This window comes from Talpa europaea (assembly GCF_964194135.1).
Source record: "Talpa europaea genome assembly, chromosome: 1".
In the NCBI taxonomy this organism is placed as follows: domain Eukaryota; kingdom Metazoa; phylum Chordata; class Mammalia; order Eulipotyphla; family Talpidae; genus Talpa; species Talpa europaea.
Genome location: NC_140073.1, coordinates 84,058,049 through 84,081,997, shown reverse-complemented (window position 1 = coordinate 84,081,997; position 23,949 = coordinate 84,058,049). Strand labels below are relative to the sequence as shown.

Genomic DNA, 23,949 nt, shown 5'->3' with positions numbered 1-23,949 from the left:
ATCAAGCTAAGTCAATCAGATGGAGATAACTCAGAGGTGATTGAAAATCTTCATGCGGGAGGTCTTCAAAGCAGAACGGGAAAACTATTTTGGGAAATTAGCAACAGAAAACTAATAAAGTCACTGGAGACACTAGGATGCAAAAGGGAGGGGGAAATAAAGAAGCATCATAAGATAGAATTGTGTAGGATACTTATATTTAGAAGAGTCAAGGTCACAAGTGAAGACTACAAACGTTTCTGAGCAATAGGAGCAAAGCAACAGAATTCAGTGTCAAAAAAGATGAATAAAGAATTTCCATTCGATTGGGTATAGCACAGTGCTTTACACAGAAGAAACATGAAGCCATACACAGACAATAAGTCTAACATTGATATAGATTTGAGTTAAAATTGAGCAACCTGCATAAACCTTTGGGCATCATTTTCATGTTCGTAAATGTAAATGATAATATTATCTTACAGAGAATTTATAGCAATAAATTTAGATCTGATGTTAAAATCAATATAAATTGATTAATATAATTCCTTGATTATTTGAGACTGAAAATAATGAAATTATAAATAATGTACCATGTGTCATAATACTGTAGCATATGTATCCTACATAGTATCTGCCATATTCCCAAACACTAATAATTATTCCTATCCACATTTTAAAATATCATTTATTATATTTTATTAATTTTATTCAGTTTCATATCATACATTGATTATAATTCTGTGAAATAAAAAAGTCCACAAGTCACATGTAAAACAACTATTATTTACTCCATGTCTACTTGTTAAATAAGTGACTTTCTCAATATTGGAAATGCTGGTTTTTTACTGTTATGCAGGATTTCATTCCATTATACAGAAACTTCTATAATATCTTTACAGTGATTAATAACTCTTGAGTATTGTCATGACAGATGTTATTTATATACAAATGATTCAAATCTGAGGAGATCTTGGGGCCTCCCTGGTGGTGCAGGCATTAAAGGCAGCACTGTCAAGCTATCACCAGCCACTGCAGTACAAGTTCGATTCCCTACTGGCCAGGGAAGTAACTCACATGGCACAGCAAATCTCTCCAGCCTTGCCTGCTGCTATCCTCAGCAGTGTATTTCAGTAGATCTGCCTGTTCCGCTCCCCACTCTCTGTGGTAAATCGTCTCACTCCCGCACCTTTGGCCTGTACCCCAGTTCTTGTGTGAATAAATAAATCTTTTTAAAAAAATCTGAGGAGATCTTCAGGAAATAATAGACAACATAGATTTCATAATAGTGTATTACTAGAAAGTAATAATGAAAATTTGACTGTCAGTGCTCTACCTCTACACACACAGATAGAGCCTTTGTACCTTCCATGAAAGTACGTTCTTCATTTATATCTTCCCAGAATCACCATATACTTGTTTGCTACTATTTTCCCTTTTGTTGGAGTATCTTTTATAAATAATTTATAATTGTCATTGATAAATGTCAGGACTCCAAGGTTATTATATTGAAGTCAGTAAATGTAATAATGCCTCTGTTTCCCTCCAAGAGTAATATCTTATTCTTTACATTTTGCAGTTATAGGAATTGCTCTCTTTCTTATGTATGCGTGCATGGATGTGTGCACTGAGGTGCAGTACATTTGGTTACACTGTGTACTTGAATAAGCTCTAGGTATCAGCATGAAGAGCAACAAAAATAAATGTGAACTTGCCACTGCCCCTTTATGTAACCCCTGTGCATCTAGGATTAGAATTGTACTATGCAATTGAATAATTAGCCCATGACTTAGCCCTTTATTTGCTCACCCCCAACCCTGTCATTCCATACTTTCCAAAAATGAAGATGAGAATATCTTAGTTACCTGGACTTTTTTTAAGGATTTTATTTATTCATTTTTGCATAGAGAATTGGGGTGTAGGCCAGAGGTGTGGAGGGGGGTTGAAAGGATTCACCGCAGACAGAGAGGGGAACAGAACAGGCAGATCTACTGAAATACTGCTGAGGGGAGCAGCAGGTAAAACAGGAGAGGTCTGCTGCGCCATGAAGTTTCACTTCATTCTCTGGCCAGGGATTGAAGTCAGGCTGCCATGGTGGGCCATCTTGGTAGTAGCGCCATGAGGGGACCCCAACATGAACTTTTATAGCATTATTTCCATACACGGTACTCCCCCATCTACTGCTTTAATATTATAGTATATCATTGACGCTATTGTAGTCTGTGTGACTGAAAAAACCATTATCAACCTGAAATAAAACTACCAAAGTCATTCTTGTTATATCCCCTGTAGACTATCATATTGCCTATAATTAATATATGCTTAAGAATAAGAATTAAAAATGAATATGTTAATTTAAATATGAATGCCCATAGATTTTAATACTCTAATACACTTTAGTTTTACATATTTTAACAAATGGCATATTTTTTTTAAATTAGGTACTGTTTTAAACATAAGAAGCTTAATCTTTTGATTCAGTCACTCCTGTGGCAATTAAATAGCAAGGTACACAAAACCAAAAACAAGATCTAGCAGTGTAGGGAGCAAGGGAGATGTCCTGTCTTAATGAATACTATGTCACTTCCAGTTCTCCCTCAATACTCGGATATCTAGGATTACATGAGTTTGATGTAATACCACATTATTTGATATATAAGGGGCTATTTATTTTGACTTTCGTTCCCCTCAAATAAAAATGTGGCCATTTCTGAGAGTATATAGTACATACAGGCACAGTACCAGTCATGATTGTTCAATTAGAATATTCTTTGTCCTTGGCCAACAAGGTCTCTAAATAAAAAGAATGAAAAAACCTTGGGATTATTTTGTAATTCCTAAGCATATTTCTTTTACTAACACTGATAACTGAGTGTGTGTATATATATATATATATATATATATATATGTTTATGGAAAAATAACTTCAATGTGTACTTTGCAATCTAAGAATCTAAGTAAGCATCCTATCTTTAAAAATATTTTAACAGTTTTTGAAAATAAATTTGATTTAGTGGTAAATCTCTTCAGTTTTTTGGACCCCTCTTATCACCTCTTAAATCAAGAAGATAGTAGTGTATACTTTCTGGTTAATACTACCTTACAAATCTTCACTTTCCTTTAACACAGAATGTATAAATTCTTTTATGCTATTTCTGAAAACAGAGTAATTTTAATTTATCATTCTCTCCAAGTCTTCTCCCTTAAATATTCCACTGGCACTATGGTCATTTCTCATTAGATTTTACTTCTTTCATTTTCTTTATATTCCTTTTAAAGACTGTAGTGGAAATAGAGGAACTAGTGAGAAGATCTTGGAAAATTTTAGAGTTCAACAAAAGTGCAATTCACAAACCCCAAAATGCAATTGTAGTCTTGATGTCATGGGAGATGCTAACAAAATAACTACATATGATTAGTCATTTACATGCATTATTGCACATTCCTCAAACTTAGTGAGCCTGTGTCTTTATCTTTTATAAGCCTTCTAAATTGTGATTACATTATGCTGGATTAGAACAAATATCACATTTTATTATAAATTTTCCATATTTATACTGACCGCATCCAGATAATAATCATTCAAGGTGGAGAGAAAAATGGCTGTGTTGGGCATTTATTTGTTGCCCATTTTATTATTGGCTCTTTGTTAAAGACAAAAAAGAGTTGTGATATTTTAAAAATGGAAGTGAACCTGTTCTTTCATATAAGCAAGACTCATCTTTGTACCAGGAAAAGTTCTTTGATTACTTTATTAACTCATTTAACTTAAAAGACTGTCTCTTTTATTAAAGGATTTAAAGAAAAATCAAAATAATTTGTGGATTTGGGGGACTATAAATCCCATTCATCTGAAATATTTGTATATAATTTTTATCTAGATATAATTTCATCCAAAAGCACAATATGTGACCAGAGCTGATAAAAATGGGGGTATGTCTTCCACGGGCCTAGACTAATAATTTAATAGATGACACCTATGAGAACTCTACTACTGCTGAATCTGGAGAAATTATTCTGATAATTCAGTTGAATTATATATCCACTGCTTTCTTTTGTTATACCATTAGCACATTGAATATTTTAAGATGTAAAGACCATTTTTATTGGGGCAGCTATATTTTTTTTTTAAATCTAATTCTTCAGTGTCTTGCATAGATTGACTAGAAAGACCAGTATTTCCCTTGTTTCTCAAGCAACCTTTTTAAAATAAAATGGTGGCAGCAGGAAACTGAAACATTTTATGGCTCATGTTACCCATAATTATACGTTCTTGAAGAAGCAAAGAACATAATCTCCCAACATAACTCCAAATAGCAGAGTAATCATCCAGCAAAAACTAGTGAAAAACAGGTAACAAAAACTAGTGAAACACAGGTAACTAGTGAAACACAGGTAACCGCTGCATTGCGAAGCTGCCGGCAGCCTTTGCAGAGCCGGTTTGATCCCCGGCCACTGGTGAGGGTCCCACATGGAGCTGCAGACCTCTCCTGTTGCGCCCGCTGCTCCCTGAAGCAGTGTGCTTCGTCAGTCTGCCTGCTCTGCTCCCGGCTCTGGCTCTGGCAAATTCTCTCACCCTCCCGCGCTTCTCACTGTACCCAGTGCCTGTATAAATAAATAAAAAAATCTTTAAAAAAAACAAAAACAAAACACAGGTAACATGTTTTAATTGTTAAGTCATTTCTCAGAGGCTTATTGAGTGTAATAGATCTCTATAATTTAGTTAGATTATGTGTCAATTACATCTACATACTTTACTGAAGAATTATTCCCAGATGAATATCACCTGATTTTTTTGTTTATTCTGATGAAGTCTTGGACCATCTACATGGGAATACAGTTTACACAAATTCATTAATACCTTTCATTTAGTTGTCTTACTACTGAAATATTCCTCAGTTGTTTATTGAATCATCTGAATGGGAAAACTCTTTTAACATTTGAATTCCAAAGGAATTTTAAATGCAGTGTTCTTTCAAAGTATGTAAAATGTTATATATAAAGACAAGTTTTGTCACTAATATAAAATATCTACTATAGTAAAAATTTATTACAGAATTCATGTGTTATAGATCTTATACTTCTATACTGAAGGAAGTTTACTTAAGATAGTCTATGTGTTATAATTTTTACAAGAACTTCAGTCACATTCAGTACTTTTGTTTTTGTTTAATTATTTTTTATGTATAAAAAAATAAAAATATTGAATAAATAGAAAAAATAATTTTTACCACATCAGTTAATTCATTGTTTTTTACTCACAGATACTCATGGTAAAAGTGAAAACAAGTTATTTCAAAGCAAATTATTTATTAGAGTGAAAAAATTAGAGTGAAAAATTCCAGCACAACTAAAACCTTAACTAAGGAATTTGGTGTTCTTTCTTCCCTACTATACACATAAATCTTTAGTCATTTTAATATTCAGCATGTACACAGGAGTCTAAGAACACTGTAGGTTAGCTCCAAGCAGGTGAAAATATCATGATTAAGTCCATGAATCTTTTATATTCTGAGAAATGCATCTTCACAAACAGTCAGAATGTAACTACTTAAATTTAAATAATGGTTGAATAGGTTTTAATGAATAGGTTGAATAGGTTTAAATGATGGTAGTTCTGTATATATGTACATAAAGATTTAAATGAAGTATCATGGAAAGGTCTTTCAGATAATAGCCAAAATTAAGAAACCAAATAAGTGTAAAAAGGAGGGGTCTTTAGGGCAGCTTTTCTTCCGTGAAGAAATTTGCTATAGATTATTCTATAAATCCTATGCCTCCTATACGCACGTATTTCAAATAAGGATTGGGTTCTGTCATGTTTTCTATCTTCTAAAACACCATGGTATCAACTGGATAACTTCAGTGTCTTGAAGAAGAAGACAATAATTATAATTATGTATTAGGAACCAAAAACATAGTTTTAATAACCTAATTTATTCCCACTATCTGTGTATGTGGATTTTGCAGGTCTGGCTGTGGATCATTTTAGTGAACGGATTTATTGGGCTGACCTTGAACTCTCAGTTATTGGCAGTGTTCTGTATGATGGTTCTGATTCAGTAGTCTCTGTCAGCAGCAAACAAGGTTTGTGAAGTACTTATGTTTTCATTTAATTATTAGAAAGAATATTGAATAATGTTATGAAAATATAAGTGTGAAAGCATGGCATTCTGGATTTCCTTAAAATTCGTTTGCCCTTCAACTTATAGCTCTTACTATTGACTATAAGTTTTCTTCCTGCCAGTGAGGACAGTTCAGAACTTCTTACTCAGACAAGCATGTTACACTGCTGCCTAGATTCAGAAATATCCATTCTGTTGCCTCTATAAGGGCCAATGGACACAATTCTTAATTTCAAATATCAATGATAGGAAGCAGAAAATGAGTTATTGTATGTAGTAAAACATCATAGATACAATTATGTTTAAAATTCACTGATGAGGATACTCATTTTCAAGTGAAAAAGCAGTGTGTATGCATGACAAGTTACCTCTCCTACCAGTGGCTCTTATTTTTGCAAAACTTTTTCTCATTTCACCTCTGTGTTTACCCTCTCTTTTTTACTCTCTCATTTCTGACTCCCTTCTGTACTTCATGCTTTTGTTGCCTATTTATCTCAGGTATTTTTTCTGAATGTAATTTCCCTTCCATACTGCAATAATTACTTGAAGTTTTTATATTTGCATAGCTATATTTACTGAAAATAGCTTTGTTTCCTTTTTTAAGCAGAGAAGTTAAAAGAAAAATAATTAAATTGAAGGTTCACTGTTCCCTTTGTTTCAAGTGGATTTCTTTGTATGAGTATCCTAGGAGGAAAAAAAATCTATATCCCTGTAACTGATTATAATAAAGTCCTGTGTTTCAGCTTAAGTGTTGTGCATGTTTTCCTATTAAAAAACATTAATGACATATACATAAGTGCAAAAAGCACTTTTATACTTTATGAATTTGAAGTAATAAAATACTTTACTTGTAAATGTTAGTGCCAAATTATTATATATTCTGTATGTACATATGATTATTTTTATAAAATAATTGATTGTAATTTCTTAAAATGCGAAAAATGTTCTCTATTATTTTTAAGTAAACTAATGTATAATTACCATCTGCTAGCCTGTTTTCTTTATTCCATTTTTAAAGCAGACAATAATAATATCAAATATTTTGGGGTGGAGATTGTATTCTTTAAAATCAACTTGTGATTGTTAAATCATTTGGATGATCTAATTTGATTATTTATTTTATACTGAATAAAACTGAAAATTTTATGAACTGCGTATTTGGGGGCAGTGGATAAACTTGGCCCGTAGGCTTTTCTTTTGTCTGTGACCTATAAAGCAGAGAGGATTACTCTGCATGTAGTTACCCCCAGCAAAGGCTTTGTGGTAGTGTGGATGATTAGTGAGGATGAAAATGGTTTTTATGTTCTGAGAGGCATGTTTAGTATCTCACATATTCCTACTACAAAAAAAAAATAGTTCTAATATCTTTACATCTAATATTAAAGATATTCTGATTCTGAAATTTTAAAAGCAATAATGTTTTTATGTGATCTTACCTAAATTTAGTCTTTTCAAGTCTGAGTATTTACATTGCAACTTTCATAATCTATCTTTAAAAATTCTAGGCTTATTGCATCCACATAGAATTGATGTCTTTGAAGATTATATATATGGAGCAGGACCTAAAAGTGGTGTATTTCGAGTACAAAAATTTGGCCATGGTTCAGTGGAATACTTAGCTTTAGATATTGATAAAACAAAAGGTGTTTTGATATCTCATCGCTATAAACAAGTAGACTGTAAGTATATTTTATACAGTTTTTATATTGGTGAATTTTTCTCATGTATCTCAAAAGAAGTATTTTTAAAATATTTTAACTATTTCAATGTCAACTAACTAAATGTCAACTAACTAAAATGTTAACTATTTTAATTTATTTCAAAATTAAATGTCTTTAATTTTGATATTAGCATAATTTTTTCAAATAACCAAGTTGAGATAGCAATTATGAAACAGTTTCTATCTCTGCCATACAGATATGAAAATTTCAGAATTTGACTGTTTTCTTAGAATTAGAATTGACTTTGTTATTTAAAAATTTCCATATTCTGCTATTCTAAAATTCTTAATAAAAACTGTGAGTCTATTGACAGACCATACTAGTCAAGAAATTCGTCATTAACCATTTGACTTTTGAAACTGATCACCAAGTAATAAATGTAGAACATATTCCTTAAATGTATCTGAGCACTCTTCCCAACCATTGTGTTTTCTCCCAAAAAGGAATTGGTAAATAATTGAAGCAGTTGTCTTAAAAGTTATGTTTCAAACACAATCATGAAAAATACTTAGCTATGTAAAAAAAAGTGTGGCTGAAATGTTATGATTTTATGTAGGATGTCATCCTTCAAGAAACTGAGATTTATTTATGATCATTCTTTAATACAAATTAAGAGGGATTTAACCTCATTGGGGGCCATTATCTGGAAAGGTAATAAGTGATATTTACCCAGATAAGTAATAGGAATAGATGAAAACAACCAAGTCACCTAAAACTTCCTGAAAGTCCATGCAACATTTTGCAGCTTGTTTCCTGATCTGACATATATGGTTCTCAGGTTATTATGAGAACTCTCCCTTTCATCCTCTAGTTCTGCTTAATTCATATTCATAGTCAAATATTGCCACCTTCATAAAGAAAAATAAATGAAACTCTGCCTTGGATATAATAAGTGTTTGAGTAGTGGTTCTCATAGAACAAAGCCACTTTCACAGTCACGATTTCACTGCTGCAGTGCCGGTTATGTTACATTCTAATGACATGTTCTCTAGAAAGAGACACACAACAACTATGACTACAGAGGATGCTGAATGGATAGAAATTTAGAAAAATATTGACATGGCACATATTCACCATGCACATAGGTTCCCACCGGGTGGAAGGGAAGCCATGATAAACATGGTTGTTAAAAAAATCATCTGTATTTGTTTGTGCTTTGAACAAACAAATACATATGGAATTTTAACCTTTGTAAATACCAGGGGCAAGTTGTTTATGCTATTAAAACAATCTTAAAACTATCTTAAAAATTCAGGGTTAAATCCCTGAAGTCTTGAGTTGACTTTTACACACACTCCTAAACTGTTCCTCGGTATCACAGACCAACTGTTTTGCCAAAAAGCAATTAGAAAGAGTGACAAAGTATGTGTTTGGATAATTTCTTCTCCCTTGTGGGAGGTGTAAATTAGGGTAAATTTCCTGTAATGATGGGTGTTGTATAATAATTTCTCTTTGCCTACAAAGGAGAATGGTAATGCTGAAGTGAGATACTCCCAGTAGAAATTTGATGTGATTTCTTTTCAACATTGTTAATTCATCATTTCATCTTATTAAACTTTATGTTTTTTGAAACCTGTTGTATTTACAGTTATGCATTTCTTTGTTTTCTTTTGTTTTGTTTTGATCAGTACCCAATCCATGCTTGGACTTAGCATGTGATTTCCTCTGTTTGCTGAATCCTTCTGGGGCCACCTGTGTGTGCCCAGAAGGAAAATATTTGATTAATGGCACCTGCAATGATGACAGCATGTTAGGTAGGTAAACTTCATTATTCTGTAATAATTAATTAATTTGTAAGATAATTAATCACAGCTATTGAAATTGGGCAGAATTAGCTATTCAGTCATCAATTTAGCTGCCTTGATGTCATTATTCTCGAATGCCAGTAACACTGATTCTTCTCTGTGATGATGAATTCCTATCAGTTTATTCTATACTTGTTCACAACACTGTATTGAGCACTTATTGTGCATTTAACAATAGAGCAAGAACTTTGAAGTCACACAAAACAAAAAGACATTTTTACATAGCACTTGATACATGAAGATAATATTTCTGAGGATGCCGTTCAGCCAATAGCTTAAACTATTGGTTCATTTTACAAGTCTATGTTGAACAACTCCTGTTTGCCATACATTAATTTAGAAGCTGAGAATTAATTTAGAAACTAGGTTTGAGGGGTTTTTTTGCGTGTAAAACTTGATTAACTACTCCTATTACTAAATGTTTTGAAGGCTTATGAGCAAAGCATAGCACTAATTAAGAATAACACAGACAAAATTTTATCATTCATGGACTTCATATTTTAGAACCTAGGAGTCAAAGTATTAAAATATTGAAACATCTGAAATGATGCTAATAAGCATTAAATAGCAAAAAAAAAATAGAAACAAAAAATATGAATGGTAATGGGAATGAAGAGATGTTGTCTGGTTATCCAGGTGAACTGACAGTATATTTTGCACATTCAAAATATTAGTTGTAATGGAAAAATATGTGTTTAAGCAAGAAGAAAATCAACAATTACTAAATTGTTTCACATGTAATATTTCTCCAAGTTCCTTTGGAGATCACAGTAAATAAATTGTAATGATAGACTTGCTTAGGATCTTTTCATAGCAGACTTCCAATCTGTTGTATTTCCCTTTATTAGAATGAACTCCTCACATGAACTCTGTGTCTTTGCTATCAGTCATCACCTTCACTGCCACAGCATTATTTTGTTATTCTGTGCTGGAATTCACATGCAAACTGAAAACTTTTTTTCTTTTTCCAAGAAACTCTATCTAAACTTAACTCTTTTATTTACTAGTCTTTAAGTATTAAACATGGAAACCTGAAGAGGCTGAAAAATGATATAATGAATGAAAGAAACACCAATAGATAGATATTTATGTGAATAATGATACAGTGTACAAAGAAGACAGAGTTGAACTACTATGAAAACTCAGATGATTACCAAATTAGTGAACTGATTGGAGTTTCCACTAGAATATGTCTGCAAAGACAGATTGGATTTAGATTAAGTGGTAATGTAGGAGGAAAACATTGAGAAAGAAGAAACAAATAAAGCTATGAAAATATGGCAGGTAAAGGAAATAGGAATCATTTATTGCAGCTATGTGCAGCTATGTATAGCAGTGTCCAGTGCTGTGATGTGTGGCAAGGTGGGAAGTTTCCCAGCAGAGATCTAAATGTGAATCACAATGGGTATTTTGGGTGGATTCTTGAGCACCAGGTATTGAAAGGGGACATTGCTACTGGCAATAGGAGGCACCCTTTCTATTTACCAACTCTCCTCCCAGCCAGAGAAGCTGTGATTTCTTTTTTTTTTTTTTAAAGATTTATTTATACAAGAACTGGTGTATAGGCCAGAGGTGGGGGAGGGTGAGAGAATTCACCAAAGACAGAGCGGGGAGCAGAAAAGGCAGACAGACTGAAGACACTGCTGAGGGGAACAGCAGGTGAGGCAGGAGAGGTCTGCCGCGCCATGTGGGTATCTCCCTGGCTGACAGGGAATGGAACCCGCGCTGCAGAGGCTGCGGACAGCTTCACAGCATGGCACTCAACCCGCTGCACCACCGGGGAGGCCCAGAAGCTGTGATTTCAATTGCGATGATAGAATGAAAATTCAATAAACATTTTCAATCATTATCAGGTACGTTTTTCACTCTCTGCTCTGACTTGGTCATACAGGAAAACTATGTGTGGCCAATATTCTACTAAGCATCTCAGAAATAGATTTTAATAATGTCAACAAGTCCTCGTAAAAGACTTACCCATGTCCACTAGTTCCATAGAGACCAAGGACCAGTGTTCACACTGGTGCTTCCTCTGTGCCATGTCCACCTATGCTATTGTTTGGGTGCGAGCGACCCCTGAGAGAGAGAGCTCTGAGTAGAAGTATCCTACTCAAGCAACCAACATGATATTTATATTGTTCAGATGTTCTAGATATTTTTATTTTTTAATGGTCAAACTGCAGGGGATATTTTTAATTTTTCCTTTATGAGTAGACATCACTGTCTTTTATACATAACCCTCCTTCATCCTTTCTGTTAAATGAAAAATTATTTATCCAATAACCCAAACCCAACAAATACACAGGAAGAATTAGACTTGGGGTGGAGCTGAAGTACATTTTTAGGTTAGGCAAAAATCTAACACTTTTACTAATTTGTTTGGCCCTGCCCTTCCTCAGTTAACTAAATTAAAAATATTAATAGAAATAATAAATATTTTGAGGACATATGAACAAGGAACATTATAAATATAATACATGCACATTATTTCATTTATCTTTACAAAACCCCAGTGATTCTCTCCTGTCATTTACCCTATTCTTATATCTAAGAAATAGATGGATGGAAAGGCTCAGTTGATTATCTAATATTAATTAATATTGATGGTACCCCAAGGTGAACTAAAGTACCTAATATCTTTAACCATCCCACAATATACTCCAGTACCTCCATGTTCCATGCAGTACCCATGTCTAAATTCATTGGAAATATGAAAAATAACACAAAGTGACTGGCACAATGCTTTGCAAGAAGGTGGAAGGCAAATCTGTCATGGAGTAGGTCAAAAAATGAAATAGGATTTTTGCTATGTTATCTCCAAGTTTATAGGCTTTATGTTTGAATTGAGAAAGCATATTAGTCTAAATATATACTTATCTATGAACCAAATCTTTTTTAGGGATTTGTTTTACTATTTCATCCCTGCTTGAAAGACATGATTACAGAAACCTCAAAGTTCATTTTGCAATTTAAAATAAAATCTTACCTTTAAATAATCTGAGTGTTAAAAATTATTCACTGTGGTCTCTATGCATATGAGCTTTGGTAATAAACAGTTTGAGCCACTTCAGTTAAGAAAATAAATAAGTAGATTTTGGAATTATTGATTGGTGTAGATAAATAGCAATTAATTTTTTCCTGACATTAGCATTTGCTTCAGCCAAGTTTTTCAGCTCTTTATAATTACTTGCCTTTCTCTTGCTGCTATTGTTAAATGATGAGCACACTGAATATTTTTAATCTTCATGTAAGAAATTTGAAATTCAAATGTTACTCATTCTTGGGAAAGTATTCACCTGCTCTTTCCTATAGTTGATTATAATTGCTGGAGCTTGGCTTGTGGGTGTGATTTAGTTATTGACAAAAGCAGTCTTCATTTTCATTATAGAGCTATTACCATTAGGTTTTGAAAGACCATAACTCTACTTCCTTTCATCAGTTTTGGATTTTTTTAAACTTATGGTGCCTAATGAGATACATTATAGAAAAGCCTATGTCCTACCATATAGAAATTTTACATATTTATATGGTTGACATAGAGCATATACAGTTGAAAATTAGCCCTCCCAGAGTAACCCTAACTATGATAATAATGCATTAAATATTTATCTTCACTGTTGTCTTTTCCAAATCTGATTAGGGCATTTTATGCTGAATGAATTAGCTATGTTTTGGTAAACTTAAATTAAGCAAACATATTTCTATTCTAGATCTTTCTTGAGAATTCAATCTCTTTATGTATCTCTTTGCTGCAGTTTCCCATGTAATTTTTTTAGGTATCTCCAATAAAATAAAATATGTCCAAAGCAAAATTGTCCCTTCAGTTTCTCTGCCCCTTGTGTTCTCACTTAATTGCCCTAATAAGAAACTGAAAATTTACCCTTAATTCTTCCCTTGCCCTAATTATATAATGTCAGTGTGATTTTTTACCTTCTAATTACCTTTTAAATGCATCCTACTTATCCATCCACATTACTATATTTTAGCCTATCATCTTACTTAGCCTGGGTAACTTAGCATCCCAGAAGTCACTGTTTTCATTTTAATCCTTGACAGAAAAGTCATTATTAGACTTGTTAGATTCTTCATACTCCACATTGCTTTTGAGACAGAGTTCAAAAGCCAACGATCTCCTCTCGTTCTCTTTTACTCTTCAAACTTACTTCTCTTTCCCACACCTTTCCTTTATACTCTCTAATCTAGAGCCATTCAGTGACTTTCATTCAGGTCTTCCAATGTTCACCTCTGGCACTCCCAGATATTATTCCATGTGATCTGTTCTTTCAACGTTTCTTATAGACACTCAGAAATTAACGCTGAGTATTACTTGGTCGTTTACCAATAGCTGCTCAATTTCCTATTGAAATTATAAACCATTTAGACCCATATCTCAGCTCTTCATCCTCCTACTATTTTAGATATAGTACAGATGGGCTGAGAGTCAAATTCTCATTTGTGTGTATGTGTATGCAGAATATACATATGTACTTAATGTTTACAAAGTTTCATAATTTTATTTTTTTCTTTCAAATTTCTTATTTAATATTCACAACATATCTGTGAGTTAAATGGTGCATTTGTTATTCTAGTCATTTTAAATTTAGGCTCAAATAGCTTATCTTGTATGGATAGTCAGTGAAAGAAAAAGGACCGAAACACAGGTCTCATTATACCAACTGTCATTTTCTTTACAGTATGTGTAAATATGATGAAAGAGTCCTTCATGTTACAGATGAAAACTTTAATATTGCCAAGCTGAATGCTACCTGCATGGCAATGTGTTGGAAACATTTCTTTACAATGAGACAAATATCAAAATTGTCTGGCACTGCTAACAGTCCCTATTTATGACAATAGATACTTTAGTCATTGTCAATTCAATTTACTGAGACTCTTTTAAGATGTTCTTGTGATTGTTATGGTGATATATCTAAACTTCTGCCATATGTATATTGAATCAGAAAATAGGCTGCTTTAATTTTACATTATTTCAATATAAAATAGGCACAATATTAGTAGAAAGTAGATTATAATTCTCCCAATCATTTTTGTTCCATTGAATAATGTGTCTTGCTCTAAGCTGTATTTCTAATGGAGCATGAGCATGTCAATACACATCGAAAAACTGTGGCTAACCACTTTACATGTGAAAATTTTTATGAGATTGGTTTTAACCATAAACTTAAGTGACTTAATATTATGTTTTCATGTAGTTAGTAAAGATGTATATCAAAGAGTTTATTTTCACTTTACTGTTTCCCTATATTATGAATTACACACACACATAAACACACTTTAGTATGTATACTATATACATGATTATATCTAATATATACACTGTAAGTATAGCATCTATTTCATTTCAGTTTTGCTTATATCAGGCACTCCTAAAATATTCTATGTTTGTCAATATGTTTGTCACTATGTTTGTCAATATCATGTGCAAAGTTTGATTAGAAAATATTCATTTTTAGAAAGTTTCTGCTTGTTTTATTGTTTAATGTTTTAAAAAGTACAAGAAATGACTAATAATGTTTTAGCCTAAGAAGAATTAAATTTAATTCAATATTTGAATTAGCCATTACTGTGTTTTAAATCTATATCTATTTTTAGTTGTTTCTGTTTTTATATTTAAGGTATTTAGTTTTCAAATTTTATGAAAGAATATTTTAATATTAAATTTTTGTTTATTGGTATTCTTATTATATCATCTTTTGAGTAACATGCTAATTTGTACATTTCTTCTTATAACCAGATGATTCTTGCAAATTGTCTTGTGAAAATGGAGGAAGATGCATTTTAAATGAGAAGGGTGATTTGAGGTGTCATTGTTGGCCCAGTTATTCAGGAGAAAGATGTCAAATCAACCACTGTAGCAACTACTGTCAAAATGGAGGAACATGCATGCCATCAACTCTGGGTAAATATTTGAGTGTCATTCTCAAATTCTCAAAATTCTCAATTGTCCCTTTATAGGAAAAATAAAAGGATTAAATAATGTTATAGATACAGTTCCTGTCATCTTAATAATGAATGCTTTAATACAAACTAAATTTAACAGTTGATTCAACATAATAAATGGCATTTATTCTAAATTCAATTTATCAAGCTCTGTCATAAAATGAACAGAAGTAATAAACATCACCAGGTGTTGAATGTGTACCACGTAACAGGGTGCAGTGTTTAGAGAGATTCTGACTCTAGTTTACATTGGTGAAACGAAACCAGTTTTACCAGCCTTATATGTTGGACCCAAAAATGTGTTTTTTGTTGTTATAGTTTTTAATTAGTCAGTGAAGTTTAGATATGGGTAGGACTGCAAAGATCAGCTATTTCACAAATCACAAACCTAAGTAATTCTTGAGATTCTTATTGATTCAACATCCATGTTAGCAAAACATATTTTCTATAGTACACTGTTAAAAATTGAAACATTTCCTTAATGACTTTTATTAAATTTAAAATATATTTCCAGGGGGAAAACTAACATCAATACATAATAAAAATATAATTTTTAAACTTCAGTGATCAGAAAAAAGAACATTATGCTACTATTAGAATATAATATATATATCTTTATTTTCTGCTATAATAAAATAAAATTTCAAATGAAAAATCAGTCCATATTATCCTTACATCCTTCCCACAGCCTCCATGGTTTAATTTCTATCTTACTGAGAGTTCTCACTTTTACTTTTGCTTATGTTTTTCCATGAACTACTTAGCATAATGTTAACTGAAAGAGCCACAGGAAGATACATTTTCAATAGAATTCAGATGAATCAAGCTGTTTCTGATTTGCATTCTAACAGCAGAGCATTACTATTTTTTTAATTAGATAGTTTTATGTCTATAAATATTTTTGACTTATTAATTGATAATCAAGGTATTGTAACTGCTTATTATAATTTTGAAAATTATTCGGCAGATTGATTGACATAAAAAAAGACACCAAGAGTCTTACCAGATATTTTTATTCTACCTAAAGGAAGCCAGTCTATGCAATAGAGTATGAACTGTTGCTATAGGAGAAATTGTAGCACTGGAACTTTCATTGAATATGCAAATTAGTATGTGTGCTAAAAGGATATGACCTGTAATTGTATTTCAGTAGCACAGATACAATTTTCTCTAGGGGAAAAGCTTTTCTAATGCAATGAGTTGTTTAGAGATTTTATAATTTAATTGTTGGCTTAATTTTCTCATTAAGATAATAAAAATCATTGGCTTATAACCAGATAATTTTCTTATGTTTATCTTTGGAAATATTTAAGCTGACTAAAGAGTTTGGCATTTCAAACTATGGCTTTCTGTACAACCTGCAATGTATCCACAGGGACAAATCTCTATAAAGCATTGAATTTGATGTCCTGTTAATGTATTGTATTTAGATACAGTATAACATAATGTTTTGTTCAAATTGCTAGTCCAGACCTTGTGTCATTCTTCATTTAATATATCAACTTTTTCTATACATTGGGATTACTAGATCTTGATTTACATAGATTAGTATGTTCAGAAAAAAAAAGTATTGCAAATTCATAATAAATGAGCCCTCATATGAATTCAACCTAAGATATGGCCATGTAGTTCATTGTGTTATAGCATCTAATAATTAATAAGATAATATTCAATTATGATGCATCTTTCACTATTAAAATTGTGGTTTTATGAAAACATTATTTGATATCTTAGGTTGTAGGACCTCATTATCTCCACACAAATATTAATTTGTTAAACAAATCCCACTGAGCAATCCATGGATTTATTCATTGTTGGTTTCTTTACAGTTAAGCCTTTTGGCAAATTCCTATGGGAATACTATATAACTAGGGTTTGGGGCAATCTTAATTAAAATTAATAAGTTTATGACAGTTGTATAGAACTATAGCAATTGAACAAAGGAAATGTTACTAGTTAATTAAAATAACACATCTGAAAGGCATAATTAAAGTATTGCATGTAGGAAAGAGTTTTTCTTCATTCTTCAAGGTTTTTTGTAATAATGAAACTATAAAAAATGAGCTATATTCACATACGAAGTTACTGACAAATGTAGTAGTTTCACATTGATTATATCAATAAGGATCCTTGTAATCCATTTCTCATGGATGTTCATAAATGAATAGAATTTAAGGTGAAATTTACCTTCTATGAAATAGTGAAAATGTAAGTAAAGAATAATATTATTCAGGGCCTCCCCGGTGGCGCAGCGGTTGAGCGCTGGGTTGCGAAGCTGCCCGCGGCCTCTGCGGTGCCGGTTCGATCCCCGGCTGCTCCCCGGCCACTGGAGGAGGGTCCCACCTGGCGCGCAGACCTCTCCTGCCGCCCGCTGCTCCCCTCAGCAATGTACTTCGGTCCTTCTGCCTGCTCTGCTCCCCGCTCTGGCTCTGGTGAATTCTCTCACCCTCCCGCACTTCTGACTGTACCCAGTGCTTGTATAAACAAACAAACAAATAAATAAATCTTTAAAAAAAAAAAAAGAATAATATTATTCAGTCATTTTATATTAGAACAATAATAATCATTTTTCTTATGGTTATTAAGATATGTTATTAATAACGTGCAATTAATCTCAACTTTCATGAATATTTATTCTCTAAAGTATGTTCATACTATTTGATATTTTCCTTAAGTGTATGTGTCTTTTAGACTATTAATATTCATATAAAAGCAAGTCAGGGTTTTCTAGAGTTGATTTAGAGAAATGAGGCAAGATGGTTTATAAATTCTGACGATAGTATGTCAAGTACAGAAACATCCAATTAATATCTTCAATAAAAGGTGAACGTAAGCTTAAACTGCCTATCTTGCTTTTCTTTCACTTTTTATTTAAATGAGGGCTGTTTTTATTTTAAAGTAAACCTTATGTTCTAACTCCCTTAGCACAAATGTTGATTATATTTAGGGAATGCTAAAAATGAATATTTGATCTACTTGCTTTTTAAGACTCCAATACTACATTGTAAAATTGAAATAGAAAACATGAAATAGTTTATATAATTTAACAAATAAGTGACATAAGGATGTATAGATAGTACCAGTTAGGTTAGGAAAAGAACAGCCTAATGAGCATATGGCAGAAGACAAGTTTCACATACACATGCACACAAATATACACAGGAAGAGGGAAACGGAGGAGGAAGAGATTTGGGAGCAGGAAGTTGAGAAGAACCTAGTCAAACATAAATGAAACCAGCATTTGTAAGTCACAATCAGAAGAAAATATTCATGATATAAACCTGCAACAAACAATGTTGTAATATGTGGCAAGAGTTTCCAAGTTTCAGTATCCTTTCACCAACTAATGACACTTTTAGAAACATCTGAACATAAAACATTATATTTTAGAAGTATAATCTCACCATTAAATTGCATAATTATAAGCAAAAATTAAAGTGAGAATGTCTATATAGTCCAAATTTATTATATAAAAATGGAGATTAAAATATGAATACAAATAGTTAATGTATATAATATAGTATATCTAAAAGATTAATATTTTATGATAAGCCAAACCATACTTATAGGACATATAATAATTTAGAAAAACATTAACATTATATTTTAAAATTAAAAAGGATAAGAAATGAAACTTCATTATAGAGTCCAATATCGAAAATATGAACATATGAAATGTCGATCTAAGGAAAGAAATCCTTCTTTATACTGCTATAGTTTCCAAATGTTGTGCAATTTATAATACATTACAAGCATTAGAAGTAATACAAGGATGGGCCTCTATGGTGGCACAGGGTAAAAGACAGTGCTATTGAGCTATTGCCAGCAACTGCAGCAGAGTTTGATCCCCAGTCAGCCAGGGAGGCGACCCACATGGCACAGCAGACCTCTTCTGTCTTGCCCACTGCTCTCCTCAGCAGTGTATTTCAGTCAGTCTGCCTGTTCTGTTCCCCAGTGTCTGGTAAATCCTCTCACCCCCACTTCTAGCCTGTACTACCCCCAGTTCTTGTATGCATAAATAAATCTATCTTAAAAATGTATTAAGAGTTATAATCAAAAATTAAAATATTAATGTTGTTAGACATTAAAATAATAATTATTAGTAGTAATGTCAGCATCATAATACTAAATTAATTACTAAATTATGGCCACCAATCCCTGTTCTTGACTCTCACAACAAACCTTTGAAAGAATAAAAGTAAAATTCTCCCTAATTCTGCTGCTGACTTCATGAATCACAGCTGCCATTCATTTGAACCATATGCTGGGAGTAATACTGAACTACTTAGTCATACGGATTTCTAGACTAATGTCAAAAGGCTGGAACTGGCTTACAGAATTCACAAAAAAAAAAAAAAGGCAAAAATGTTTCAATCTCATTCCTACAATGCTGGCTGAAAATGAACTTTTGAGAAGTATAAATAGATTGTGACCTGTAATTTGAAACATGTCAGAATATATTAGATAGAACCTGGGAGGGAGCTGGATAAAACCCACAGCTCTTTCTTTTCTTTGTCAGGTTTTGCTGAATAGTTCTCTGTAATCTTTGTGATACTTGAGACAACCCGACAAGATATAGTCAACTTGTAAAATTATGTATAAATGGGCACTCACTTTCAGTCCAGGAAAACATTATATTAAGTGGAAAAGTAGAATGTCAAATCTCTTTATCAAAAAGACTAGCAATTATTTAAGGTATTCAGAAATTTTATTACTTGAATTTAAGTGAGAAGTGAAGACAGATTTCAAGAGTAGCTTGGAGGAAAGCACTGAGGAAATAGGTTTTCAGACTGAACTATAGTAACTAACAGAATGAAGCTATGGTGATTGTCTTTGGCTTATTATTTTTATCCTATGCAAATGGACAGGTATGTGACTTGTTTAGATAGTGAAGTTGTGAGTGAAGAGTAGAGCTCTTTTAGATGAAATTTTCATAGGAAAATATTAACCACAAACACATGCTCTGTGGTTGAATTTTCAAATGTTATTGTTATTTAAAATTAATGTCTTAATTAGAATTTCTCAGTCTATTAGAACTAAACAATAACTACATACACAGAAGATATATATAAAATATTATTACCAGGGACTGGCTTACCCAGTAACAAGCTAAACAAGGCAAACAGCATGGTTCACATAGACAAATGCATAAAAATCAAATAAATTGTTTTAAAAGAAAAAAAAGACTCTTCATGTTCATTAGCAGGTATCTACCACACAGAAATAATAAATATGGTCACTTTCTCACAGAGAGAACCTATGAAATTAATTTTACAAGCATTCCTTTATGGCAGCCAGCCACACATTGTCAAGCATTGTGTTTTTATAGAGAAAAGCATCATGTATTTGTACAATAATGAGTAGAGAAGTTATTTTTGTCTACTTTGCCATACATATTGATTAAATCATTGTGATAAACTGCACTTTTATAATTAGTCTACAAAACAGTATATTAAATGAATCTAGTTTTTAAAGACAGGAACTTACCAATATTACAGCAAGTTGTGAAAATGCCAATAAGATACACCTTAATATTATTCAAATGAAAATATATGCTTTTGAGTAAGCATACTTATTGATCAATATTGATTGATATATTATTTGACTTAAAACTACCTAGCAAATTTTATTCAAAAATTAATAGCAAATAAATAGTGATTGTTTTAATGAATATCTGTTTGATAATTATGATATGTTGGAAATTATATAAATATTAAATTTATTATAGTGGCTGCTACATTTTAAATGCTTAATAAATGCCAAGAAATCTGGTAAGGGCCTCTCCAGTGGTGCAGTGGTTGAGCGCTGGGTTGCGAAGCTGCCCGCAGCCTCTACAGCGCCTGTTCAATCCCCGGCTGCTCCCCGGCCACCGGAGGAGGGTCCCACATGGCACACAGACCTGTCCTGCCGCCCGCTGCTCCCTCAGCAGTGTACTTTGGTCCTTCTGCCTGCTCTGCTCCCTGCTCTGGCTCAGGTGAATTCTCTCACCCTTCCGCGCTTCTGACTGTTCCCAGTGTTTGTATAAATAAATAAGTAAATGAAAATAAATCTTAAAAAAAAAAAATCTGGTAAATTCCTTAGATATGATATCTTAATTTCAATCACTCTATGCTTTTTCTTTGTGTTACTTTTTAGATGTGAGTTGAATTAATTAAATAAGAGGACTAGAACCTGAGGACCTACATTTTTACAAAGGCAGTGTCTAAAAACATTACCAGTTATCACAAAAAATTAGCATTGCTGATTATGACTGTATAATTAAAAACAACATATAGCTGCCTGGGCCCATCTCTACAGATAGGAAATATAACTAAATCATAAATTTAGTGTTTATCAGGAATTAATGGAGAACCATGTGATATTCATGTTGTTATTTACCTATATAAAATATTCCATTATTATATATAGTTTAATATTATGAGCTAATATGTATGGATCAGATGGGTCATGGGCATGTTATCTCCAAAAGAATAAATATGGAAACATCCCAAATGCCCCCAAATAGACAAATGGATCAAAAAGTTTAGTATACTTACACAATGGAATATTACTCAGCCATCAAAAAGATACACTCATGCCACTAGTAGCAACATGGATGGAGCTGAAAGGGATTTATTTTATTTTATTTATTTATTTTTTTAAGAGAGGGTCTTTTTTTTCTTTTTTTTTTAAAGATTTTTATTTATTTATATAAGCACTGGGTACAGTCAGAAATGTGGGAGGGTGACAGAATTCACCAGAGTCAGAGTGGAGAGCAGAACAGGCAGACTGACAAAACACACTGCTGAGGGGAGCAGCAGGAAGCAGGAGAGGTTTGCGTGCCATGCAGGACCCTCACCTGGTGGCCAGGGATTGAACCGCTGCTGCAGAGGCTGCTAGTAGCTTCACAACCCAGCGCTCAACCACTGTGCCACCGTGGAGGCCCTGAAAGGTATTATTTTAGATGAAATTAGTCAGAAGGAAAAAGACATAAATAATGGATGGTCTCAAGTGGATGGTCTCTATATCTGGAATATAGAGAAACCAAACAAAGTCAAGAAAAAGTAGCAAGCTGACCACAGAACTGAGGCACACAGCAAAGAAGAGGAAGTGGGGGTGCAAAACAGGGACGGGATAAGCACAAGGAAATGTGGTGATGATTCAAGGGTGATGTGGTGGAGGGAGAACTATGGGTATGACAACAATGTAAGAAAATAATGTTTAATTAATAAAAACGAAAGAATAAATATGGTAAAAAATGTGCATTAATATTGCATATAGAATTTCTTAACAAAGGCTTATGTACTAAATCAAGTTTATAAACAACAACCTAAATTAATAATTTATTTAATGGTGACTCTAGTAATAGTAAAATCACCAGTACTACCATTACTACTGAAATCTACCAATTGTTGAGAATTCATTATGTGACACGTTGTGCTCTGTGTTTACCAGCACACAGAACCCATGTTACAAAATAAGATGAAGTAAGGAAATGTAAATTTCCAAAGTCATACAACCAATAAATATCTAACAAGATTTCATTCACTGATCTGCCTGACAAATGAAAATTATAATAATTTGACTTTGTTCCAAATTTATTTCCTATTAAATATCCTTATGAAATATTTCAGATTCAATCACTTCTCTGAGATTATGATTTTGATTTGTGAGGGTTTGCAATACTAGTGAAATATAAAGAATTCCATGAGATTTCAAGGCATTTCCATTTTTTTATACATGCTATAAAATCTTTTTTTTTTTTTTTTTCATGTGGGACCCTCTCTGGTGGCCGGGGATTGAACTGGCGCTGCAGAGGCTGCAAGCAGCCTCGCAACCCAGCACTCAACCGCTGCGCCACCAGGGGAGGCCCATGCTATAAAATCTTTAGTTATGTCAATGAATGTACCTAAATCACATTTATTATTGATTATAAGTGGTTAAGAATTGTTATGTATTCATCATATTTAACATAGTCTATTATTGACTATCCAGTTAAATTACAAGTCTATTATTAATTTTGTTTACTGCTTGAAATTTGCTGGAATGCTCTGGAAGATATATAAAGCCAGTTTCCATTTTTCTATGAATTTAACCTGTATACATAAACTTCATTTATCAGGCACATACATTGTCAATGCACTTTGCTAACATACAGTGTAAAACCTCAATATGGAGAAATCTTAGTGCAGGGAAAACCTACAGAATACTGAGTTCATGTATACCACATAGGACAATGTATATAAGAAGAAAAAAAATTAAGATTTATTGTATTTATGTGTACAAGAGCTGGGACTTAGGCCAGAAGTGGGGAGGAGGTGAGAATATTCTCCAGAAACAGATTGGGGGGTTGGGGTAAAACAGGTGGATTGACTGAAATAC

The 23,949-nt window shown here is 32.7% G+C and overlaps 1 protein-coding gene across 1 annotated transcript in view; it reads left to right on the top strand.

The window, feature by feature from the left end:
- LRP1B (LDL receptor related protein 1B) overlaps positions 1–23,949 on the top strand; it is a gene marked incomplete at its 3' end in the record, with an annotated part of 1,731,654 nt that overhangs the window by 1,637,578 nt on the left and 70,127 nt on the right. The window contains exons 80-83 of the mRNA XM_084254814.1: positions 5,950–6,066; positions 7,610–7,783; positions 9,454–9,579; positions 15,383–15,547. Of these exons, the coding sequence (XP_084110940.1) occupies positions 5,950–6,066; positions 7,610–7,783; positions 9,454–9,579; positions 15,383–15,547 (582 nt within the window). The remainder of the gene's footprint in view (positions 1–5,949; positions 6,067–7,609; positions 7,784–9,453; positions 9,580–15,382; positions 15,548–23,949) is intronic.